Source organism: Benincasa hispida, chromosome 8 (genome assembly GCF_009727055.1).
Source record: "Benincasa hispida cultivar B227 chromosome 8, ASM972705v1, whole genome shotgun sequence".
NCBI classification, from domain to species: domain Eukaryota; kingdom Viridiplantae; phylum Streptophyta; class Magnoliopsida; order Cucurbitales; family Cucurbitaceae; genus Benincasa; species Benincasa hispida.
Window position 1 is genome coordinate 19,065,847 of NC_052356.1, and position 22,995 is coordinate 19,088,841.

At 34.3% G+C, this 22,995-nt stretch overlaps 3 protein-coding genes across 4 annotated transcripts; 2 read left to right on the forward strand and 1 right to left on the reverse strand.

Annotated features, from left to right (window-relative positions):
• The first annotated feature begins 7,543 nt into the window (after positions 1-7,543).
• Positions 7,544-12,111, forward strand: LOC120082884 (D-xylose-proton symporter-like 3, chloroplastic). Of its 2 annotated transcripts, XR_005483327.1 has the most exons (15): positions 7,544-7,868; positions 7,950-8,056; positions 8,557-8,635; positions 8,757-8,816; positions 8,903-8,969; positions 9,039-9,163; positions 9,262-9,363; positions 9,462-9,839; positions 9,957-10,004; positions 10,122-10,184; positions 10,286-10,366; positions 10,476-10,574; positions 10,777-10,914; positions 11,041-11,363; positions 11,976-12,111. XR_005483327.1 is itself a non-coding variant. In XM_039038270.1 (14 exons), the coding sequence occupies exons 1-14, from the start codon at positions 7,653-7,655 to the stop codon at positions 11,173-11,175; spliced, it is 1,698 nt and encodes a 565-aa protein (XP_038894198.1). In that variant the 5' UTR covers positions 7,544-7,652; the 3' UTR covers positions 11,176-11,476. The 2 variants fall into 2 exon arrangements, 1 of the variants encoding a protein (XP_038894198.1); XM_039038270.1 differs by lacking the exon at positions 11,976-12,111 and having other exon boundaries at positions 11,041-11,476.
• Positions 11,621-13,934, reverse strand: LOC120082885 (mediator of DNA damage checkpoint protein 1). The gene is made up of 4 exons (XM_039038272.1): positions 13,782-13,934; positions 13,235-13,495; positions 12,013-13,155; positions 11,621-11,927 (listed from the first exon to the last, which is right to left on the reverse strand). The coding sequence occupies exons 1-4, from the start codon at positions 13,849-13,851 to the stop codon at positions 11,884-11,886; spliced, it is 1,518 nt and encodes a 505-aa protein (XP_038894200.1). The 5' UTR covers positions 13,852-13,934; the 3' UTR covers positions 11,621-11,883.
• Positions 13,935-17,663: 3,729 nt separating this feature from the next.
• Positions 17,664-22,384, forward strand: LOC120083234 (protein TOC75-3, chloroplastic). Its single transcript, XM_039038902.1, has 7 exons — positions 17,664-18,932; positions 19,682-19,903; positions 20,026-20,133; positions 20,238-20,429; positions 20,535-20,783; positions 21,442-21,696; positions 21,787-22,384. Exons 1-7 carry the CDS (start codon positions 17,781-17,783, stop codon positions 22,024-22,026), a joined length of 2,418 nt encoding a protein of 805 aa, XP_038894830.1. The 5' UTR covers positions 17,664-17,780; the 3' UTR covers positions 22,027-22,384.
• The last annotated feature ends 611 nt before the right edge of the window (positions 22,385-22,995 follow it).

Consider the following 22,995-nt stretch of genomic DNA (forward strand, 5'->3'; position numbering starts at 1 on the left):
TACTTTTTTTATTTTGACTATTTATCGTTTTGGTATGTTTCAACATGATATTTTGATTTTGAAATTTTGTGGTATTTTATGTTTTCCCTTAAAATTTTTGTTTTTATTTTGATTGTTGAAAACATTCTTGTAAGCTAAGAATTAGAAAAATAAGAGAAATACGAGAGTATCTATATGAAAAAAGTGGGAATATTTATATAATTTATTCTAAAATTGGTTTTTTCGAACTTAAGAAAACTTCAAAAATGGATCAATAGGAGCATTTTTTATTTTTTTTATTGATAAAATCAGTTTTATCATAAGAATTAACTGTTTTTGTTCCATACTAACGGTGAAAGTATTTTTGAACTTTTATTAAGTTAAGGGTATTTTTGAAACGTTTTGAAAGTTCAGGGGTATTTTTTGAACAAAATTTTAATATTTCCCATCAAAACTAATGGCAAGGGCATTGTTTGAACTCTTTTTGAAAGTTTAAGGGTATTTTTTATAATTTAATCTATAAAAAATATATATATATTTACAAATATAACAAAATTTTGACACATATAGTATTCTATTGTATCATATCAGTTGAACTATGCTTTTACTAGCAATACAATCTAATTTGAAGAAATTATTTGAAGAAATTAAAAAAATTATGTATACATCTATATAGTTTGAAATAAACTTGAATACAAAATCTAATTTTTAAAAAAAAAGAAAAAAAATCAAATTTTATATCTTCATTTCGTCAACTTGCGGCCAAAACAATTTTAGATTTTATATATTTTGAAACAAACTTCAATAAAAAGAGAGGTCTTTTTTAGGCAAAAAAAAATCGAAGGAATAGGGGACAAGGTGCTCGACCAACTATTTTAGAATCATGGAATTCTCTCCCAGAGCTAAGAAGATCAACGTGTTCCCATCTTTCAATTCGCTCTTTTCTCACTACCCTGGAAGAAAAGCTTAACCGTCGGCCTAGAACCCAATAGGAGCTAATCAGACTCTCGCAAAAAGCCCCTCTCTCTCTCTCTACTAAATCGACTTGCGAGTTCATCCCAAACAAAGCGAACTCTTTCTGGGTCTTGGTCAGGAGCAGATAAAACGCCAATTTTTTAACAGAAAGAAAAAAAAATCGATTTTTTCTTCATTTCATCTTTGGACTTTCTATCGAAATAATTGTACATTTTTTTAATAACAAACTTGATCATAAAAGCTAATCTTTTAACCAAAAAAAAAAAATCAAATCAAATCTTTTATCTTCATTTCATCGTTGGACTTTTTGTCAAAACGATTGTAGGTTTTCTTTTTCTTTTACGGTAGAACTAGGTATTGACTTAAATTGAGAATCCAATAATACTTAATTTGAATTAATAGCTTAAGAACTTATTAGAAAATTTTAAAAGTTCAAAGAAAAAAAATCGAAATTTTAAGAGAACTGATAGACACTTCTAAAGTTAAAGTTTGATCAAATGAAAGTCATACTGTAATAATAAGGTCTAGACTTAAATTGTGTTATGGGGCACTCAAATTTAACCCCCCCCCCCCAAAAAAAAAAAAAAAACACATACGTACATAAATTAACCCTAATTATGGTTCAGTCTTAACAAATAATGTAATAGAAAGAAAATACATAAACCCTATCTAAGACGCGCTCCATACTAAATGAGAGACATTGAGACCTCCAATTTCAAAGTAAGATCTCAACATAAATCTCATGAGGGAAAAAAAAAACAACAAAGTTTCAAAATTAAATAGATAACACCAATAACAAAATTGTGAAATGGTAGGAAAAATTAAGAATCAAATAAGAAAGGGAATTCAAAATGGACAAAAAGTAAGAAAATGAATATGAAAATACCTTGTACAAAATTCATTATAGTTCTACGTGAGAGCCTCTCTGCAAATGAAACCTGATTAAAAAGTGGCAAGAGAACGAAAACAATGTGGTGACTAATTATATACTAGTTATGGACAAGGGTAAGGATTGAAATTTTATAGATGTCTGATAGTAGGGAATCTTGAAAACTCATAATTTCAACGAAAATGGAGATGCCTAGAATTGAGGAATTTTAGGATGTCGGGTATCTTTGGATGTTTGGCTATTTTAAAATTATTGCAATACAAACAAAGAAATCTAGATGCCTTGCATGACACCTCCTCCTTGCATACAACCTAAGTGTCCTCCTCAGATTGAGCCAACGCATAACTCTTGTCACCACCTACTTTCATGTAAGCATGTTGTGTTCTCACCTAAACATGTTCAATGCATACCTCCATTTACTTATTCTCATAGCATAGTTTCTCATTCTCATCGCAAAGCTCCTTATGCTCACGACATAGTTTCTTATGCTCATGGCATTAACTTCTCATTCTCGTAGCATAGTTTCCAAGATGTCTTTTACGTACCCAAGGTGACTTTCTTTCCCTCATATTTCGTTCAAATTGTTCAACTAAAGTGTCTTGGAAGTTTTTCTATGCGCCCAACTTACCTTTACCATGCATCCAACACTATTCGTCCAAGGTAATCTTTCTATGAGTTTATGCTACTATGCTATGCTATGATTTTACTTACTCAACCATGCTCTGACCCTTCCTAATATTCTATGATATGAGTCGAACCTCTTTACTAACACTTAGTCAATGTTTCCCTCTTTACTATGCTATGGATTAAACTCTTACCTTCGTAGTTTGCATACTTAGCCAAATTTTTGACTTCGACCTACTATGCTTCCAATTTTCCTCCTTACCACTTGTCCACAATACTTTTTCCTAAGCTTAATCTTAATAATTTTTCCCAAGCACTAACATCTACTATAACTAGGTAACAGAATCCAAGGGCTTACAAGTAGCCTTCATGATGTTGCAAATGATCCAAATCAGGTCATTGCCGTATGCAACAATAACGAGAGCTACATAGAGAAGATGCATTATATGGATATACCTATTGCACCTCCATTAGTTTTTAGGCATAGGGACGTACTCGAGTAGGAAAAAATGAGTTTGATGAGGTTGACCACAATGTGGAAGAATTGCTTCCTATGACATAGATGTTGTTGGGACTAGTGTCATAATTCTCCCGGAGTCCCGTTGTTTGTAATGATACACATTGTTTTATGAATAAAATAACTGTTATGTCATTTTGGCATTTACTCATATCTAATAAACAAAACTCCATAGTTATCTTATGTAAACTTAAGCATGTATATGTGATATACAAGTGGATCGTGCCTTGAGTGATAACCTAAATAGGTCTGTAGTATAAGGATTAAGGTGGGATACATGATCCTAGTGGGGATACGACCCGCTTTGTAGAGGTTTGTAAATGTTGTAAACTACTACAGATGATAGATCCTGACCATTCATGTAGAGACGTGTGGGCGGGGGTGTTCTATACAAAAAGTTTGTATAAGATCGAACCACGAGATGACTATACTCTGTATATAACGTCGTTGATACTAGAGACTTACATCTTACCTAAACGACCATAGGTGACACAACCTCAATCCTGAGTATTTTGGAAACTCCTGCCTTTGAGGACGGTCCTCTGATTAGTATGGGTGAAAGTGACCAGATTGCCAACTCAACATGCCTACCTTTTTGGGGACTTATCTGATCTGGGAGCTGGGAACTCAATATACAAGATGAAATTTTTCGAAGCAGGGACAAGTAGAGAGATTGCTCCCTTAAGAGCTGATTCTAGGGCTTGAACATAGTGGCCACAACTTCTCTTTGGAATAGAGGAGTCGGTTATAGTATAACTATGACTTATGTTCATTAGAGGGATTAATGGTACTTAAAGAATTAGATGTAACTATAGGGGCATAACGGTCATTGGTCGAGTTATACTTACGAGCGATCTGTGAAGGGTTGTCGCACTGTTGATTGGTTAAGATGGACACATAATATATTTGTGGTGATGATAGTTCAGCTGTCGGTCTTTAGTGGAGTGTCTGGCAGTTAACAAATGGTGGATCTCGTGACTAAAGAGTTTAGTCAGTTATTCACATATCGTTGGAGCTTCGAGCTACAGGTCCATAAGATTCCCTTGGTAGCTCAATGGATTCAGTCGAGGATCAGTTCTTGGTGTTGATTTGAAATATTCAAATTGACAAAAAGTAATTCGATTATATATGATATGATCGGTATGATGCATGAGATACATCTAGTAGAGGATTAATGTAAATGAGATTTACATTAAGTGTCATTAAATAGAAAAAGAGTTATGGTTTGTATGTTTCGTGAGATGAAATATTAAAACTATAGGTTATAAATATAGTATGATAAGTTGGTTATCATTTGTATTTATAATAATATTAATTATCGGATAATTAACTATTTTTCTCTAATAACCAATTGAGTGGGAGTTTATTGGTGGTTTCATGGTAAACGTGAGATAAAAAGAAAAATGTTTTCCTAATTTTAGTAATATTGAATTTTGTGATTTTGAGATTTCCTCTCTAAAAAATATTATCACGGAAGTTGTCAAGTAAATAGGATTTACTAAGCGACAACTTGGAGTAAGGTAAACAATCGTGAAGTGTTAGTAGGCGACAAACACTCAGTTAAGCGATGAGCTAAATGATCGTTTAGCTTTTGTTAAACGATTGGGCATCAACCTATACGATAGGTTCTTTCCATCTCTCACTTGCTCAATCATTTACACGATTGTTGTTTCCTCCATCTCCTGCCTCAAATCAAGTTCATACATAGCCCACCATCTGGATTCTCACATCGAGAATACCAAGGTAGCCTTCTTGGTGGTGTCATACTCAACTTGAAACTGTCGAGGTTCTGTGGAGGCCGTTCGTTGTGTTCGGGGCTGTTCGTGACCTTGACGATCGCGGAGTTCGAATTCGCGGTGTTCGTGCAGTGTAGCGGTCGTGTTAGATGACCGTTCATGGTTGCTGTGTTACTGTGATCGAGGAGCTTGGCGATGAGTCTGCAAAAGTGTGTAGCGTTTCTCCTTGATTATTTGTAATATCATGCTGTAATTTATGTAATTAATGCATAACCGTATGTTTCTGTTTATGACTGTAATTGTAAAGTTCATATATGATTGTAATTTGGAATGATCTTTCCGCTGCTCATGGAAATCCTCGTGTTTAATTTCCTTAAGATGTAGGGCCAAACTGGTTATGCTGGTCCGATGATGATGGTGCCAACATTTGGTTCAGGATATTATGATTCAGAAGTTTGTCTATCATCTTCATATATGCAAGGATATGGTCGCGACCGTGAAAAGCATAACAAATATTTATACTATGAAGTACCTCCAAAGGTACCAAAGCCACCAGAGGATCAAGAGGAACCAGAGCAATCTAGAGTTCAACGTTGACAATGACAACCAGCTCGAAATCGACGACGTCTGCCTTGTGGGACACATTGTTTTTTTTTTTAAAAAAAATAAATAAATGAAAAACATTAAATTGTTGCATTGATATGGACATTTTAATTTATATTTTTATTATTTTCCAATTATGAACAACAATTGTAATATGTAAGAAAAAATATTGAGAATTTATTATTTACTATAATGTCTCTTAAAAATTATAACAAAGGCAAACTTTTCTTATTACTAACAAATAGAATACTAAATCATTATAAAGTATATATTTTCTATTAAAAAGGGAAAGAAAAGTAATGGTATAAAAAATTAACATTTTTTTAAAATTTTTATTTTTAAAGAAAAGGGGTGAATTGGTCGAATGTTCAACACTCAAACCATTGAATGAATATAAAAAATATATATATGTTGGTTGAGTGTTGCATAAAATTAAAAAAAAATTAAAAAATGTTGATCGAGCATTAAAAAAAAATCCCCATCACATAAGCAAAACTACCCTATTTTCATATATAATTTCAAAACTATAATATTTTGATAAATATTTTTAAAAGTTACAATATCTTCACGATTTTTCTTCATAATTAACGCATTTGTAAGTTACATTTTTTTTAGTTTATGAACCACCATGATATAATTTTAAAATTAGGATTTCATAATCCATAAAACATCAAATAAGTTTAAAGTACATACCTAGATCCATAAAAACGTAAATAATTTTAAGATAATTAATATCTTTTAAACTAAACAATTATAAAATTGGAATTTTAGTCAAGTTTGTGGTTACTTAAAAAAAAAAAATTTACTAAAATAAATTGGCATGATTCACAATTAAAAAATTGAATCTTCAACATTCACGTAGCAAATTTCATAAACACACATCATATGGTAATTCATTACTAGTATACTAAAAGGGTAAAAAAATACTTTTGGTCCCAAACTTTCTCGAAAGTAACAATTTTGTTCATAAACTTTAGTTAACAACGATTTAGTTCTTGTATTTTCAAATTTGTAAGTAACAATTTCATTTATATACTTTACAATTGGTAACAATCTAGTCCTTATCGTGAAAAATATGATTAGGTTTCAACGAAATTCCTTACATATGTAGATAGATAAATTGATGGCATTTGATTTTTTTTAATATGAAACCTAAGCCGTTACATAATAAAAAATGACATCTAATCTTGAATAGAATTGTCATGATATAGACTAAATTGTTACAAGTTGTAAAATATATTAACTAAGACTTCGTTTTGTAACAATTTCGGCACTGTTTGGTAACTATTTCGTTTTTTTTTGTTTTTGGTTTTTGAAAGTCTAGCTACACTACTTCCACTACCAAATTTCTTTATTTGTTATTTACTTTTTGACAATGGTTTAAAAATCAAACCAATATTTGAAAACAAAAAAAATAGCTTTTAAAACTTGTTTTTGTTTTTAGAATTTGGCTACAAATTCAACTATTCTAATTAAGAAATATGCAAATGAATGTAAGAAGCAGGAAAGAAATAGACTTAATTTTCAAAAAACAAAAAATGAAATGGTTACCAGATGAGACTTTCGTTTTTTATTTTTGGTTCTTGAAAATTGAGTCTACCTCCTTTCATTTTCGTACCATGGTTAGTATCAATCTAAGTAGGAGAGTTCTATTATTAACCATTTTTTTAAAAAAAAGAAAAATTAAAAACTCATTCTTTAATTTTTAAAATTTGACTTGGTTTTTAAAAATATATATAAAAAGTAGACATCAAAATAAAAGTTTTAGATGTGGAAGAGGTACTTAGACTTAATTTTCAAGAATAGAAAACAAAATCCGAAATGATTACCAAATAAGATTTAGATCGTTACTTATTAAATTTCAAAAATTAAATCGCTACCCATTAAAGATGATGGAGTAAAATATTATTCAAAGTTGAAGAGAAATTTTTTTTTAACCTTAATCAAAACTATTACTCAGCATTATTATCATTATTTTCATTTCCAACTCTTACACAATACACAAAGTTTTAATTAAATTCAATTAAAAAATTTTCCCCAAAATAAAGAATTTAGAATAATCTTCTAATTTTTTTAAGGGCAAAATCATCTTCTAATTTCAATCATATAATTTGTTGAAAGAGAGTTGAAAAAGTACTTAAAAAAATGTTTTCTTTGAAAAAAAAAAAAAGGAAAAAACACTACAAAACATCACAAGTCAAAGGAAAAGAGCAATGAAAGATGGCCACAGCCACAAGATTCTCAACACAACAATAGATAAAACATCCAATGAAATGCAGCAGTGTGACAATGTCCACGTTCATCTTTCTTTCTCTGCGATCGCTCTGCCATGGCCATGGCCTTCTGTTTGCCAATTCGACCTCTCTTCACTCATAAGCCCTCTCTTTCATACACGCATAAAACCCATTTGAAGGCTTCCCGAGTTCTCTTCTCCTCTACTCGCACTACCCCATTGCTGGTTTCATCATTCACTGCCAATTTACAGGCCTTATTCCATAACCCAACTTCTTCTTCCTCTGTTTCCAAGCTCAGGCTCATTCCCAAGGTCCAGAAATCTCGGAATTCCATTCGGATTTGGTCTGTTGATTTGATTTTTTTTTTGCTTTAATTCTTGTTTGCTCTGTAGGTTGGTGGTGATCGGGCTGATTATTCATCTGGGGAGGAACAAACCAAGTCGGTTGATTCTGAAGCAGCCAATGAAGAAGAGTTTTCTTGGTCTTCTGTCATTTTGCCGTACGTTTCCGGTTTCCATCTCTTTTTTGCTGATTTCTGATCTGTGCTTGTGCTATTCGTTGAATAAATTTCTGGGTTTATGGGATTTTCTCTTCTTTGAATTAAGAACCACGTGAGGTAAATTCATCAATTGGGTCTGGTTTTAGCTAGTTAGCATTCTATTACTTTTGGGTTTTTGGGGTTTGCTCTTCATTGAATGATGAACCATGTGATGTCAATTCATCAATTGGGTCTAGCTTTAGCTAGTTAGCATTTTATTATTTTTGGGTTTTTGGGGTTTGTTCTTCATTGAATTAAGAACCATGTGAGGTCAATACATCAATTGGGTCTGGTTTTAGCTAGTTAGCATTTTGTTACTTTGGGGTTTAGGGGGTTTGCTCTCATTGAACTAAGAACCATATGTGGTCAATTCATCAACTGGGTTTGGTTTTAGCTAGCAAGCATTTGATTACTTTTGGGGTTTTTGAATCAGCAAACTGCCTCATCAAATTTTGTATTAGGTTCTTGTTCCCTGCCTTGGGAGGTTTGTTGTTTGGATATGACATTGGTGCCACATCTGGAGCTACCCTCTCATTGCAGGTTCATCTATATATTTCTGATAGAATCAGTTTTCTTTTTACACCAAAAAAGTGTTCTCTAGTTGAGAAGATATACCGCATATGGTTCTTGACTTTTCTGTTTTTTACTTTCATAATGTTAGTCACCGGAGCTTAGTGGCACCAGTTGGTTTAACCTTTCTGCCGTTCAACTTGGTCTTGTGGTGAGTTTCTCATATAGGACTTACAATTGAAACTACAATGCCAATATCTCCAAAACTTTTCTGTCTTGTGTATCCCTTGAATTTAGGTTAGTGGCTCTTTGTATGGAGCACTTCTTGGTTCCTTCCTTGTGTACCCAATTGCAGACTTTCTCGGTACGTGCTTTGAAGTTTGAAGCTTCTTATGAAGTTTATTTGACTGGTTCTATTATTTTGATTATTAAGGACGAAGGAGGGAACTAATTATAGCAGCTGTACTATATGCCCTTGGTAGCCTGACCACTGCTTATAGCCCTGATCTGGGCGTTCTTCTGGCGGGAAGGCTTCTCTACGGCCTTGGTATTGGTCTGGTAATTCTATTGCTTTACTCTCCATACAAGTCCCTTGGACTACAAGAACATTTTGATATATAAAGTTAACTCGCTTTGGTTCTTTTTCAATTTAACAGGCCATGCATGGGGCTCCACTTTATATAGCCGAAACGTGTCCGTCCAAGATTCGAGGAACTTTAGTATCTTTAAAGGAACTGTTTATAGTGCTAGGAATTTTGGTACTGCCCATAAACTTTTCCGTGTTGTTTAAGCTACTTCCATTTTGAGAATTCACTGTGAAAATTAGCTAACTTTCGAAGAATTTGGCATTCTGCAGATGGGGTATTTAGTTGGAAGTCTTCAGATTAATGCAGTTGGAGGATGGCGATACATGTATGGACTTAGTGCACCGGTTGCTTCATTGATGGGATTAGGAATGTGGCTTCTCCCGCCATCGCCTCGTTGGTTACTTCTTAGGGCCGTTCAAGGTAAAGCGACTTCACAGGATTCCAAAGAGAGAGCAATTGTGGCCTTGAGTAAACTTAGAGGACGACCTCCTGGTGATAAAGTATCCGAGAAGCAAATAGAAGCAACATTTCTCTCCCTGAAATCTGCCTATTCAGAGCAGGAATCTGAAGGGAGTATTTGGGAGGTCTTTCAAGGCCCGAGTTTGAAAGCCTTCATAATTGGTGGAGGTTTGGTTCTCTTTCAGCAGGTGTGTAGTTATCTCTAAAATTTGATTTTTCTATTAGTCCTTTCTTTTTGAAGAACGACATTTTAGCATAAAGAACAAGTAACTCAAGTTATCTACAAATTCTATCATCTGTAACAGATAACTGGACAGCCGAGTGTTCTATATTATGCAGGTCCCATTCTTCAGGTTTTGACCCTCCCATCTCTCTCTACTTAACCAAAAGTTTTGTTCCATTATAGCTCAAGAAGCCAATTTTGTTGCTCTCTGATAGACCATAATTTATATACACCATTATGACTCAAGAATGCAGGATTTGCTGCTGCCTCTGACGCTACTAGAGTCTCAGTTGTTATTGGGGTGTTTAAGGTGAAAGAGATAATTTAAAAGAACATGCAATCTAAATCAAGGAAAGAATGTTTGTCTCCTGATCATTATTCCTAATTTGCTCCTGATCGTTCTTCCTCCAGTTGCTTATGACGTGGGTAGCTGTTCTAAAAGTCGATGATCTTGGAAGAAGACCCTTGCTCATTGGAGGTGTTAGTGGAATTGTAAGCATTTTTAACCATATCCATTTCTTGGCGGCATCTCCAATAACCTTGTAGTCTTTGAAGAATGGCTTGCTTGGGGTTCTAATTCTGCCATCTTATACTACTGCAGGCGCTTTCCTTGCTTCTTCTTTCGGCTTACTACAAATTTCTTGGTGGGTTCCCCATTGTCGCTGTAGCTGCCCTGCTTTTGTATGTAGGTTGTTATCAGGTATAATTTTCTCTTGCTCCTTTAGCCATAAGGTATTTGTTGATCAGGCTTCTCTTCCCACATATGCACACTTTTATAGAATAATCAGTCTTCCTGAATTATAAACAAACTCAAAACGAAACTAGAATTTCACTAGTTTTTTGTTTTGCTAGTTGTTCTTATCAGCAAAGGATGTGAAAAACTTTTTGAAATGCCATGACAGATATCCTTTGGACCAATCAGTTGGCTTATGGTGTCTGAAATATTTCCACTTCGAACTAGAGGGAAAGGAATCAGTCTTGCAGTTCTTACTAATTTTGGTTCAAATGCTATTGTCACATTTGCATTTTCACCTCTGAAGGTTGTTATTCCGTTACTTTTGCCTTACTACTAATTCCCATCTAAGAATAGTTGCTTATTCTTACCATTCTCCCCACTATTTCTGTAATCATTGAGGTGGATAGATGCTTGAATTGCTATTTTACAGGAATTGCTTGGAGCAGAAAACCTTTTCCTTCTTTTTGGTGCCATTGCATTGCTTTCACTTCTTTTTGTAGCTCTTCAAGTTCCCGAGACCAAAGGTCTAAGTCTAGAAGAAATAGAATCCAAAATCTTGAAGTGATATACATGCAGCGGCCAAATTCTCCTTCATGAGATTTCAGTAATAAACATATGTTTGCAGCGGTTGAATTGCCCAACATTTGCAGAATCACTGCAACATATATCTCACTTGGAGATGCTGACACGACGGGGATCTGTCAAATATGCAAATATAGAGTGGCTAAAAAACAACTGTCTCAAATTGAATAGGTGTACACATGCTTTTCTCCCTTCTTGAAATGTGTATTTCTAAATGTTCTTACCAGTATGTCTGAAATCTACAGCTTTGTTTTCTATATTATTATAATGCCAATTTGTCTACAGTCATATATTTGAATTAAATTTAAAAAAAATGCATAACTGTTTGAAAATTTGACTGTAGAGTTCGTGGCTATATTTATTTAAAACGTTTGAAGAGTTGAAAGACTGAAACTATGAATTTACAAAATTCCTTACTACCTTATTTGTAGAAACAAACATTCCTTATTAAATGTTCAAAATAAACCCGTAAGAGTACATTTCTAAACGTATGAGGAAAATTAAGATTTGAACACAAGCATCCCTTGCATTCTTCACGTCAATCTGAAATAGACAATACTGCAGAAGTATTTTATTGGTACAATACAACTGAACTCAATCAAACAAATGAAGGGAACTATAGTTGTAAATTGTTTATTGTTTTGTTGTTTGGTGTCTGTGTCTAGAACTTCTGATGTGCTGCATATATCCGTTAATTTGCTTGGAGTATTCTTTCAAGGTTTTCTTCCTCAGCCACTGCATCAGAAAGTTATATTATGTATTATATGCACATGCATGTCACAGGGTGTAAAAGTAGAAACAGGAAGTTGCAATAACTCACCTCTATGAGTGGTGGTAAAGATTGGCGCGCTCGTTGAAGATTTTGGAGCTAAATGTGCAACCATTGGTTGTGGTGTCGCCTCCGTTGGTAATGAAGGTTTTGCAGTAAAATGTGTAGCCAGAACTGCCTGTGGTGCTGCCTTGGCCTGTGATGAAGGTTTTGCAGCCAAATGTACTGCCAGAATTGCTTGTGGTGCCACCTCGGCATGTGACGAAGATTTTGCAGCCACTGGCTGTGGTGCCTTCTCCACCGAGGATGAAGGTTTTGCAGCCAAATGAGTAGCCATTGGTTGTGGTGTCACTTCAGCTCGCACCAATGATTTTGCAGCCACTGGCTCTGGTGCCTTCTCAGCCCTTGATGAAGATTTCGGAACCAAGTGTGCAGCCACTGGTTGTGGTGCCACTTCAACCTGTGACGAAGATTTTGCACTCAAATGTGTAGCCTTTGGCTGTTGTACCTCCCCAGCCCGCAACATAGAATTGACTGCTTCTCTCATCTTCTCTACCACACCTACACCAGGCTTTGTTCTTGGACTCAGTGCATCGGACAACACCTGAGAAAGTGCTCTCTCATCTTCACCTGGCTCAAACTTGTGCATCAAGTACTCCTTTACTGAAACTCCTTTATCCCATATCTGCTCAGTTCCTTTACCAAGCTTTGGTGCTTGTGTAGCTGTTGGGTCAGAACTTGTCTTCTGAATTGTTGGGGAAGAAGCTTTTCTTGGAGTTGATGGTGAAGAACGAGTTGATGAGTTGGACGGAGCTGAGACGGTGAGGCTCTGAATCTTTGAAGCAATAGCATGAGTAGCATCAGTAACAGTGGAATAAACTGGTGCCAACTTCTCAGTCACAGCTTCAGTTAGTGTCTTGCTTGGACTAGAAGGCTTAGCAATCTCATTTTCTTGTATTTTCTTCATGGTGCTATTTGCAGTTGTAATTTCAGTTGATGTCTTGCTATTGCCACGAGACGACCCGACGATCATATGAGATGACGTCTCTGTAGAGTTGAAAGGTTTTTCGTCTTGTCCAGATGCAAGCTTTATGGTATTTGCCAAGACATGATTCTCAGCAATCACAGGATCTGCTCGAGGATGCTGCCTAGCATTCTCTTTGCAGTCCTCCGGCGCGAGCTCTGATTCATACACTACAAATGAAAAGAAGGATGTTGTTTAAGTTCAAATCAATAAATGGAATTTGAAGCATGGAAATGGAAAGAAAGTTACTTGGGGCTCCAAGATATTCAGCATCGATATCATCCTCCTCATCTTCATCCTCATCCAAATTATAACCCCACGACGGCGTAGTGTTCTCGTCTTCACCGTGCCTCTTCTTGTTGCTGAGAGAGTATCTCAGTTTCTTTGCTTTTTCCTTCACCTTGGTGAAAACCGATTTCTTTTGATGGTGATTGGTATTCTCTTCGGGGTCGTGGTCCTTTACGAGCACTGGGGATGCGTGTGTTGGAGACCATCTCGAAGCATCCCCTTCTGCACATGGAAATTACTAAACCATGTTAATTCTGCAAAAGCTGTAATTTTCAATGGATTTGTTTATAACAAAAAGCACTTTTCATCTTGTGTGCTATGCTTGAGATTACAGTTCCAAAAGAGATGAGAGTTCTTTTTACTAACATTTCTTTAACTTTGGTTCATATCTTAAAAAATAACTATCATAAAGTTTAGCCATATTTCAAAATATGTGAAGTATAAGGGGCTGGAGAACCTATACCTATTTTGGACAAAAATCATCAAAAAAACGACAACTGGTCTCTACCTCGAAGAAGTTGTTCCATGGTTGGGCTGGCATTGCCACCATATGCTTGCATGTGATTGAACTGAGACATGATGATTTGTTGAGTCTCTTTCTTTTGTTTCTATTTAATTGTTCCTCAATGAAAGCATGTGTGTATATATAAAGTTGAAGAGGAGAAAAGAAAAAAGAGGTGAATTTGTAGGGATGAAGTTGCTGGAGGTGAGAACTTAAACATGAACCACATGTAGAATTGTTATACTAAATATATTTGTGGGCTAAAATTTTTCAAGAAAGGAAGATCCAACAAGAGTGTTTATTAAAGCCTTTCTTTCTCCTTTACATAAGCCTACTTCTTAGCAATTGACCAACCAACACACACAAATCAACTTCATGTCTTCAAAAACTACTTACTCCCTCCCTCCCTCCCTCCCATTTTTATGTGTTTGTAAGACTTTAAAATAAAACAAAAACAAAATATTCATTCGATATAAATGAATTGGATTAAGATATATGTTATCAATCAGAACGTCAAATCTTCGATTTCTCATTTCATTGTTAAGTTAAAAGAAATGTTAAAATAGTAAATTAATATCTTTTTTTAAAAAAATTCTGGTTGAAATTCTAGGATGATTTGTATCTTACATTTTTTTTTTTTAAACAAACAGATCGTTTCCGTAGTTTATTTTCAAAGTTATGAGTTGCTATGTTGACTTTAAGTGTGATAATTTTTTTTTATTTAGTTCACTAATAAATTCGTCTCTTTGAAAGATTGTTTTTTCATGTTTCATAATATATCAGACCTCTTTTCTAGACAATTCTTTAATTTATGTGGTCATTTTCTTTCCCACCTTCCCCTCAAATCACTACTAAAGGATGAAAAATAAAATATAGATTATATCAAAGCTACTGTAATAATCAAGCCAATAGCTATCTAAATAAATTTAGGTCATATTATAAATTCAGTCCCTGAACTTTAATATTTTTTAAGATTAAATTATCAAAGATATTCTTGAACTATGAGGTTGATTTTAATTATACTCCTAAACTTTGAAAATTTCATTTTAACCATCAAAATTTGAAGTTTGTTTCAAAACAACCCTTAAAGCTTTTGTCGTTAAAGTCATGGACGGAAAAGTTTGTCTACTTATATGTTGTTAATATGAACAAATCTAAACATATATTGAGATTACTTTGGAATTAAGTTAGGAAAAAAATCGTAAACAGAGAAATAAGAAAAAATGGAGGCTTGAGATTGAAATGAGGAAGACAACAACATGTATTGTTCACAAATGATGTGTCTTTATTTTTTATGTGCATTTTTTTAGATTTGATTGCATAAGTGAACATAAAATTTTCACATATTAATTTAAAGTAAAAAGCCTACCATATTTTGACACAAATTTTGAATTTCAAAGGTTAAAATGAAAATTTTTAAAGTTTATTGGTATAATCGAAACCAACACCATTATTTAAGGATATTTTTGATAATTTTTACTATTTAAAAAATCATTAATTTACTATACAGAAAATAAAAAAAATTTAAGATTTAATTAAACATACAATTCAAATGCATATCTAATTGGTGAATTCATATGTCATCTCTTTTCATATACATGTCCTTTAGAGACAGCTTCTAAAGGAAGAGTCACAATTCTTCCAATAAACATGCCTTTTGATTTTAGGTGTAACCATTAAGGGTGTATTCGGGACAAAGAATTGATTATTATAATCCTAGATTATTATAGTTTCATTATAATAGTTTGTGTTTGAAATGTAGATTATTTTAATTTGGGTTATAATAATATGTGTTTGGGGTGTAAACTATTTTAGTTTGAGAATAAAATAGTAAACAAAACGGTAGCAAATAGTAAATACTATAGTGAAGGAGAGTTTTGAAATAGTATTGACTGTAGTTAATTGAGAGTTTTAAAATAATGTTTATTGCAGTTGATTATTATAGTTTTGGAATAGTCGTTACCGCAAACGTCTCACAAAGGAAGGATAAAGTATTGGAGGAGAAGAATATAATTGAAAGATTTGTACTATTTGGATAAAGAGAGAAATTAAAAATGTAGTTCAAATTGTATCAATTAGTAAAGAAATATAAATTTTTAAATCCACATTCAACAATTTTAAGAAGTATTTATATTGTTTCTCTCGATAAGACGTTGTAATGAAGCCTCTTGTCCACTTTATAGAGTTCCATGCTCAAGGTTTGATATTTATTTAATGGCTTCAACATTCTCTCAAATATTTGTTGAGCTACGGCTTTGGGTTCAAGTCTTTCTCTGAGTGGTGGGACAATTCAGATTTAGCAAAGACAGACTTCATACTTTGATGTCAAGAGTCTTTCGGAGGTGAGGTGATCTCATTCAAACAAAGACTTTTGACAAGTTTTTTTTTTCATACAGAGAAGGTGAACCAGATGTGCTGACTTGATTAATCAGATTTGTAATTCATTTTTTGAATTTTTTTTTCTTTTTGTGGGGGGAGTTTGAGGCTCTGGCCCTCAAAGTGAGGGTAACGTCTTTATCTAACTGTGATAGAGTGTGTAACAATATTACCTACCGTTTCGCTCTGGCGACGATTAGTCATAAAAATTTTGTGTATGCTTTTATTTTGTTAGTGATTCTTCTATATATTTGTTGAATTGTATGAATGTCCATGGCTACTTAAATTTGTTTTGAAGAATAAAGACTATCCCAATAAACCCACTTGAAAAAATTATTAGAGGTTGAAAAACAAAATCAATAGAATGTAAAAAAAAAGAGGATTTTCAAAAGTAGAAAAATAAGAAAATTATTTACATAAAATAACAAAATTTAATATTTTTTGATAGAAGCTGAAAGAAGTATATCAATGTTTATTATTGATAGAAACTGATAGAAGTCTATCATTGATACTATGTGATAGACGTCGATAGAAGTTTATTAGTGTCTACCATTATATTTTTTTGTTATTTATGTAAATAGTTTGACATTTTTTTCGATTTGTTTTTTTTTTTTTAAAAAAAATTGTACATAAAGTTGTAGGGAAAATAAAGTTTAAATTTTGTTTGTTTGTTTGTTTTTTCTTTTTTAAGGTAGTGGTGGAGTGAAATTGAAAGTCAATTTTGGAATTTAAAACAAATTCCAGTTCAAAAGTTGATTCCAATTACATTACCAAAATTACTTAAGAGTCATTGTTGGGTGAGAATTCAAAATAAAAGAAAAAAAATTGTACTATAGTCCAAACTATCAGAAGAAAATACTATTTGACCTAGTTTTTGAAATCAAGGTTATATAACCTTTTGCTTATATCGATAAATATTTTTTTTCCTCTCTATCTCATCTCTCGTTGCTTTCATCTCTCTTATTCATTAAAATGTTTAACCAGGGTCATTACTATACGTAATTTTAAAATAAAAATAAACTCAACAATTAACTTAAAATAATTTTTAAAAAATAAATGAAAAGATATTTTTGAGTTTGAGATCCATTGAAATACAATTAACTGAAATGAAAAATGCCATTATTATTATTATTTTTAGTATAATTTTTGTGGTTGTTAACCCATATAAAGTCAATTGAATTATGGTCTTTTTAGTAAAAACGTTATTAAAATTTAATTTTTAAGAACAAAATAGGTAAGTATAAAAACTAAAATTTAAAAGTAGATGATTAAAATGAAAAAAATAAAAAATAAAATATAAAGACAGAAAGTGATATTTTAATCTTAATTATAATATTAATAAGACAGAGAAAAGTCGATTAATTTTTGTAAAGTTCCATTAGCAATAATAAAAAGGACAAATATAGAAATTAGGAAATAATAATAATAATTAACATTGTAAAAGTCGCCTTCAGAAAAAAGAAAAAAGAAAAAAAAAAAAAACTCTCGATTTTCGAAAAACCCCAATAGAGAGTAGTGAAGGAAGCAGAGAGAGAGAGAGAAAGAGAGCGAAACCAAACCAAAATCCCCATTTCTTCATTCTCTTATCTCCTTTTCTCTTTCTCTTTGCCCTTCTTCTTCAAACCCAAAATGCCAGCCCTCGCGGCGCATACCCATCTCCCCACTTCCACAAATTTCCCCAACTCACCGGCTTCCCGCCGCACTCGCCGGATTCCGCCCCAAATCGCCGCTTCTACCAACCCCCATCTTCCCACCTTCAAATGCCATCTATCTTCTTCTTCCCAAACCCCACAACCCATTCAATCCACCCCCTCAAAACCCCACCTCAAATCCATCGCTAAAGCCCTTGCTCTGTCCTCCTCTGTCACCCTTGTTCTCAAATTCTGTTCGTTTCTTGGGAATGGGGATGGAAACTTTGGTGGGGGTGGTGGATTTGGCGGTGGAGGTGGTGGTGGCGGTGGAGACAGTGGTGGGTTTTGGAGGAAATTCTTTTCCCCTGCTGCATTGGCTGACGAGCCTCAGAATCAGGAATGGGATTCTCATGGTTTGCCTGCTAACATTGTTGTGCAGCTCAATAAGCTTAGTGGGTTTAAGAAATATAAGGTTTCTGATATTCTTTTCTTTGACCGCCGGAGGGGAATCACCGTTGGTACCGAGGACTCGTTTTTTGAGATGGTTTCTTTGAGACCTGGCGGGATTTACACTAAGGCTCAGCTTCAGAAAGAGCTGGAAACTCTTGCGACTTGTGGGATGTTTGAGAAGGTTGATTTGGAAGGGAAAACTAACGCTGATGGTACTCTTGGTGTCACAATTTCGTTCACTGAAAGTACTTGGCAGTCCGCCGATAAGTTCAGATGTATCAATGTTGGTTTGATGCAACAGTCGAAGCCAGTGGAAATGGACGCCGATATGACGGACAAGGAGAAGCTTGAGTATTTTAGGAACCAAGAGAAGGATTACAAGAGGAGAATTGAGAGGGCAAGACCATGTTTGTTGCCAATGCCAGTGTACAGGGAGGTGCTTCAGATGTTGAGAGAACAGGGGAAGGTCAGTGCGAGGCTTTTGCAGAAGATTCGGGATAGGGTTCAGAAATGGTACCATGATGAAGGGTATGCTTGCGCTCAGGTGGTGAATTTTGGGAATTTGAATACCAAGGAGGTTGTTTGCGAGGTGGTGGAAGGGGACATTACTCAGTTGGTGATTCAGTTCCAGGATAAGCTTGGTAATGTTGTTGAGGGAAATACTCAACTCCCTGTGGTGAGGAGGGAACTGCCCAAACAGGTAGATTCCTTTAAAACCTACACTTGGTGTTTGGTTGTTTTAGTAATCGTAGGTTAAATTACAATTGTGATCACAAAGTTTGATGGTTGTGGATATTTAATTCTTAAACTTTAAAGAGTTTCAATTATGTAGTCGACTGTGTTAATGTTGTTATCATATATGCTACTGGAGAAACAGTAATTGTTAGACAACATAGGAGGGAAGTAGAAAATTGGAATAATGTGGCAGATATATCGAATCCTTTTTCAGACTGTCATTCTATTTATTTTGTTCAGTTGTCTGCTTCTTTCTACTATTCTTCATCACATTGTTCCAAATGAGTCAATATTTATTCAATAAGTATGTCGCATCATCATTTAGGTGATGGTGTTAATGGGAGGGTCTTATAGAGACGCAATTCAAAATCTAGTAATGTAATGGATTATTTATTTATAACTATTTTTTTTTAAGTTTAGAGATTAAATAGACATGACAGTGCTCCCAAGTCCACACCAAAATTGTTATATAACCAAAATTGCAAATCTGGTGTTGATCTTAAGAAGAAAGAGAAACAAATGTTAACTTCTTGGTGTTTCAAAATTAAACTTCATACTATGGCCAGACCGTTCTTTTGAAATTTTATTACATGATCTCAAATGAGTTTTTGGTTATAATTGTTTTCTTGGATCATTGGGTGCACAATTGCAATTTGCAACTTTGTTGAGTGGCTAGGCATTCTCATGCGTTGAAAATTTTGAATTGTGTCACAGCTTCGCCCAGGCTATGTTTTTAACATAGAAGCAGGAAAGCAAGCTCTGAGGAACATCAACTCACTTGCCTTGTTTTCAAATATTGAAGTGAATCCACGACCTGACGAGAAGAATGAAGGCGGGATTATTGTTGAAATTAAACTTAAAGAACTTGACCAAAAAACTGCTGAAGTCAGTTCAGAATGGAGCATTGTTCCTGGGCGTGGTGGACGTCCCACTTTGGTATGTTATGTTTCTTGTCTATTTATTTTTACCTTGTTATGCTTATGTCCATTACTTTTACCATCGTTTAGATTTGAATTATGATCAAACATGTTTCTTTTTTGTGGGCTTTGTGCTTTTAGGCTTCACTGCAGCCCGGTGGAACGGTTACTTTTGAACATCGAAATATCAAAGGATTAAATCGATCTATTCTTGGTACTATAACAACAAGTAATTTTTTTAATCCTCAGGTAGTCCAATCAGTATTATGGTTTAGTTTTTCTTTTTCACTGCTTCAGGCTGCTTGTCCCAAACAATTTTTAATGGTGAAATCTCCACAATTTTCTTTATTCAGGATGATCTTTCATTTAAGCTTGAGTATGTGCATCCATATCTGGATGGTGTCTATAACCTACGCAATCGAACTCTTCGAGTTAGTTGCTTCAACAGCCGAAAACTGAGTCCTGTATTCACTGGCGGACCAGGGGCAGATGAAGTTCCACCTATATGGGTTGATCGAGCTGGTGTTAAAGCTAATATTACTGAGGTGCTTATCAGTGACTGCTTAGTATTTTCTATATTTATCTCCTTTTCTTTTGTAGTATAGTATATTTTGGAAACAATGTTTCTGATGTTGGCATTTGTTGAATAGAATTTCACCCGCCAAAGCAAATTTACGTATGGGCTTGTAATGGAAGAGATAATCACACGAGATGAAAGTAGTAATATCTGTCCAAATGGCCAGAGGGCATTGCTTGGTGGAGGTATTAGTGCTGATGGACCACCCACAACTCTGAGTGGGACTGGTACCGACCGGATGGCATTTTTACAGGCAAATATAACGCGGGATAATACAAAATTCGTTAATGGTGCTATAGTTGGCGAGAGGAATGTATTTCAGGTGCGAGTCTGTCTTAATATCTGCATCTTGACCTGTTTGTATTGTATGAATTTGATGCCATGTAGTATTACCCTTTCATTGTTTTATCGAAGCAACTGTATTGCCTCCTTTTCATACTAAATAATGGATAATACTAAATTCCTTAGTGGCACTACAGTCAGCGAGAGGAATGTGTTTCAGGTGCGAGCCTATCTTAATTTTTGCATCTTGACCTGTTTTGTCACCCTTTCATTGCCCCCTTTTTCATAGAAATAATGGTTAGAAAGAACACAGATTTAAAAGGGTTTTGTACACCTTCATTTCATAATTTAATATATTCTATCATGAGGGATTTACTTGACAAGTTTAGAACTATCTTCTTTCTGTTTGTGTATGCTATGGTGGAGATCTATAGATCCACCATTTCGTTTGCTTGTATTTGCATTTAAAATTTGAGTCCGTTTGTCTCATTTCATGTGTGCTTGTTTTTCCCTACAATTTCTTCCTCTCAGTTGAAATTGTGACTAAGATTTTAGAACTTGTAACTGAAGTGTGTATGGGTGGTCTTAGTGCTCACTGCTCAGGTTCTTTCAATCAAAATGTACTCGCTGAGAAATTTTTATGGCATAGAACAAAGTTTCTCTCTGGTTGATTGTTGAATATCATGTGTATATTACAGGTAGACCAAGGCCTTGGGGTGGGGAGCAATTTTCCGTTCTTCAACCGCCACCAGCTTACATTGACGCGGTTTTTCCAGCTGAAGCAGGTGGAAGAAGGTGCCGGCAAACCCCCTCCTCCCGTGCTTGTCCTCCATGGCCATTATGGTGGCTGTGTAGGAGACCTTCCAAGTTATGATGCTTTTACCCTTGGAGGGCCCTATTCTGTGAGGGGTTATAATATGGGTGAGTTGGGCGCAGCACGAAACATCCTCGAGGTAAATCTCTAATGTTCTCCGAAATATTTAACTCTCAACATGAAATCTAGAGAGCAGCCTTCTGATTTCTAGCCTATTGGTTTTCTTCAGCTTGCAGCTGAGCTACGGATCCCTGTTAAAGGCACACATGTATATGCATTTGCTGAACATGGAAACGATCTTGGAAGCTCGAAGGATGTGAAGGGAAACCCAACTGAGGTATATAGGCGAATGGGTCATGGTTCGTCATATGGTGCTGGTGTCAAGTTAGGCCTTGTTCGGGTCGAGTATGCTGTCGACAATAACTCAGGCACGGGTGCTTTGTTTTTCCGATTTGGAGAAAGGTTTTGAGATAGTTTAAATTTGTATTCCATTTTTGGTTAGTATAGCCGGCTCTTTAGGTTGCGTGGTTGGAGAATGTGGGAGCTGTATTCTGAAGATGATATGCAGAATCAAGTTAAGAGTGATTTTTTTTTTCTCCTTTGAAACTTGTCTATTTTTTTACCATTTTATCTTGCCCCTTTTTTCTTTTTTTCTTTTTTACTTTGTTACCTTTCTGATTATGGTAAATTAGCCCAAGGGGTGCAAGAAAATCATCCATGCTAGGTTAATTTTTTTTGCTTTGGTTTAATTGTATGCTCTGCTTGAACAATAATTCAACTTTATGAATAATTTTACTGATTCCAGAACTTGGAACGTTGCTAAGTAATTGCTATCTTTATTTCTTTTTGGGCTTAATCACTTCAAGTTATGCACTTAATTATTCAAAAGTAATTTTAATGTTTGATTTTACATTTTTAATTGTAATTTTTATTTTTTTCAAAACTAATTTTGAATATTTAAAAACAAGTTTCAAAGTAATTTTAAAAATATTAATTTTAACTATTTCAGAATTATTTTTAAATATCATAAGTCATCAGAGGGCAAGTTTGTTTGTTTGTTTGTTTTTTTTTGGGGATAAAATCAATCATAATTGTCTGTTTAATCTCGGATTATTGATTTTATAAAATATTTTTGATGGGTTAAATTGCATGTTTAGCCCTTTACAGGGTTTTAATAGTTTTTTTGAACTAAATTTGAAATTTATAATTTTGTGTCTAATAATATATAAATTTTAAACAAGTCGAGACCATTTAAAAGGTTCTTACTAATAGGGTATTTGGCACATTTAGCATTTTCTTTAAGGTACTATATTAGACAAAATATTGAAATTTGGAGCTGACAAAACATAACTTTTAATTGTCTAAAAGTAATGACTTCTAAAAAAATGATGTTTAAGACACATTTCTAAGTTATGAAACATCATATGTACTTTGTTAT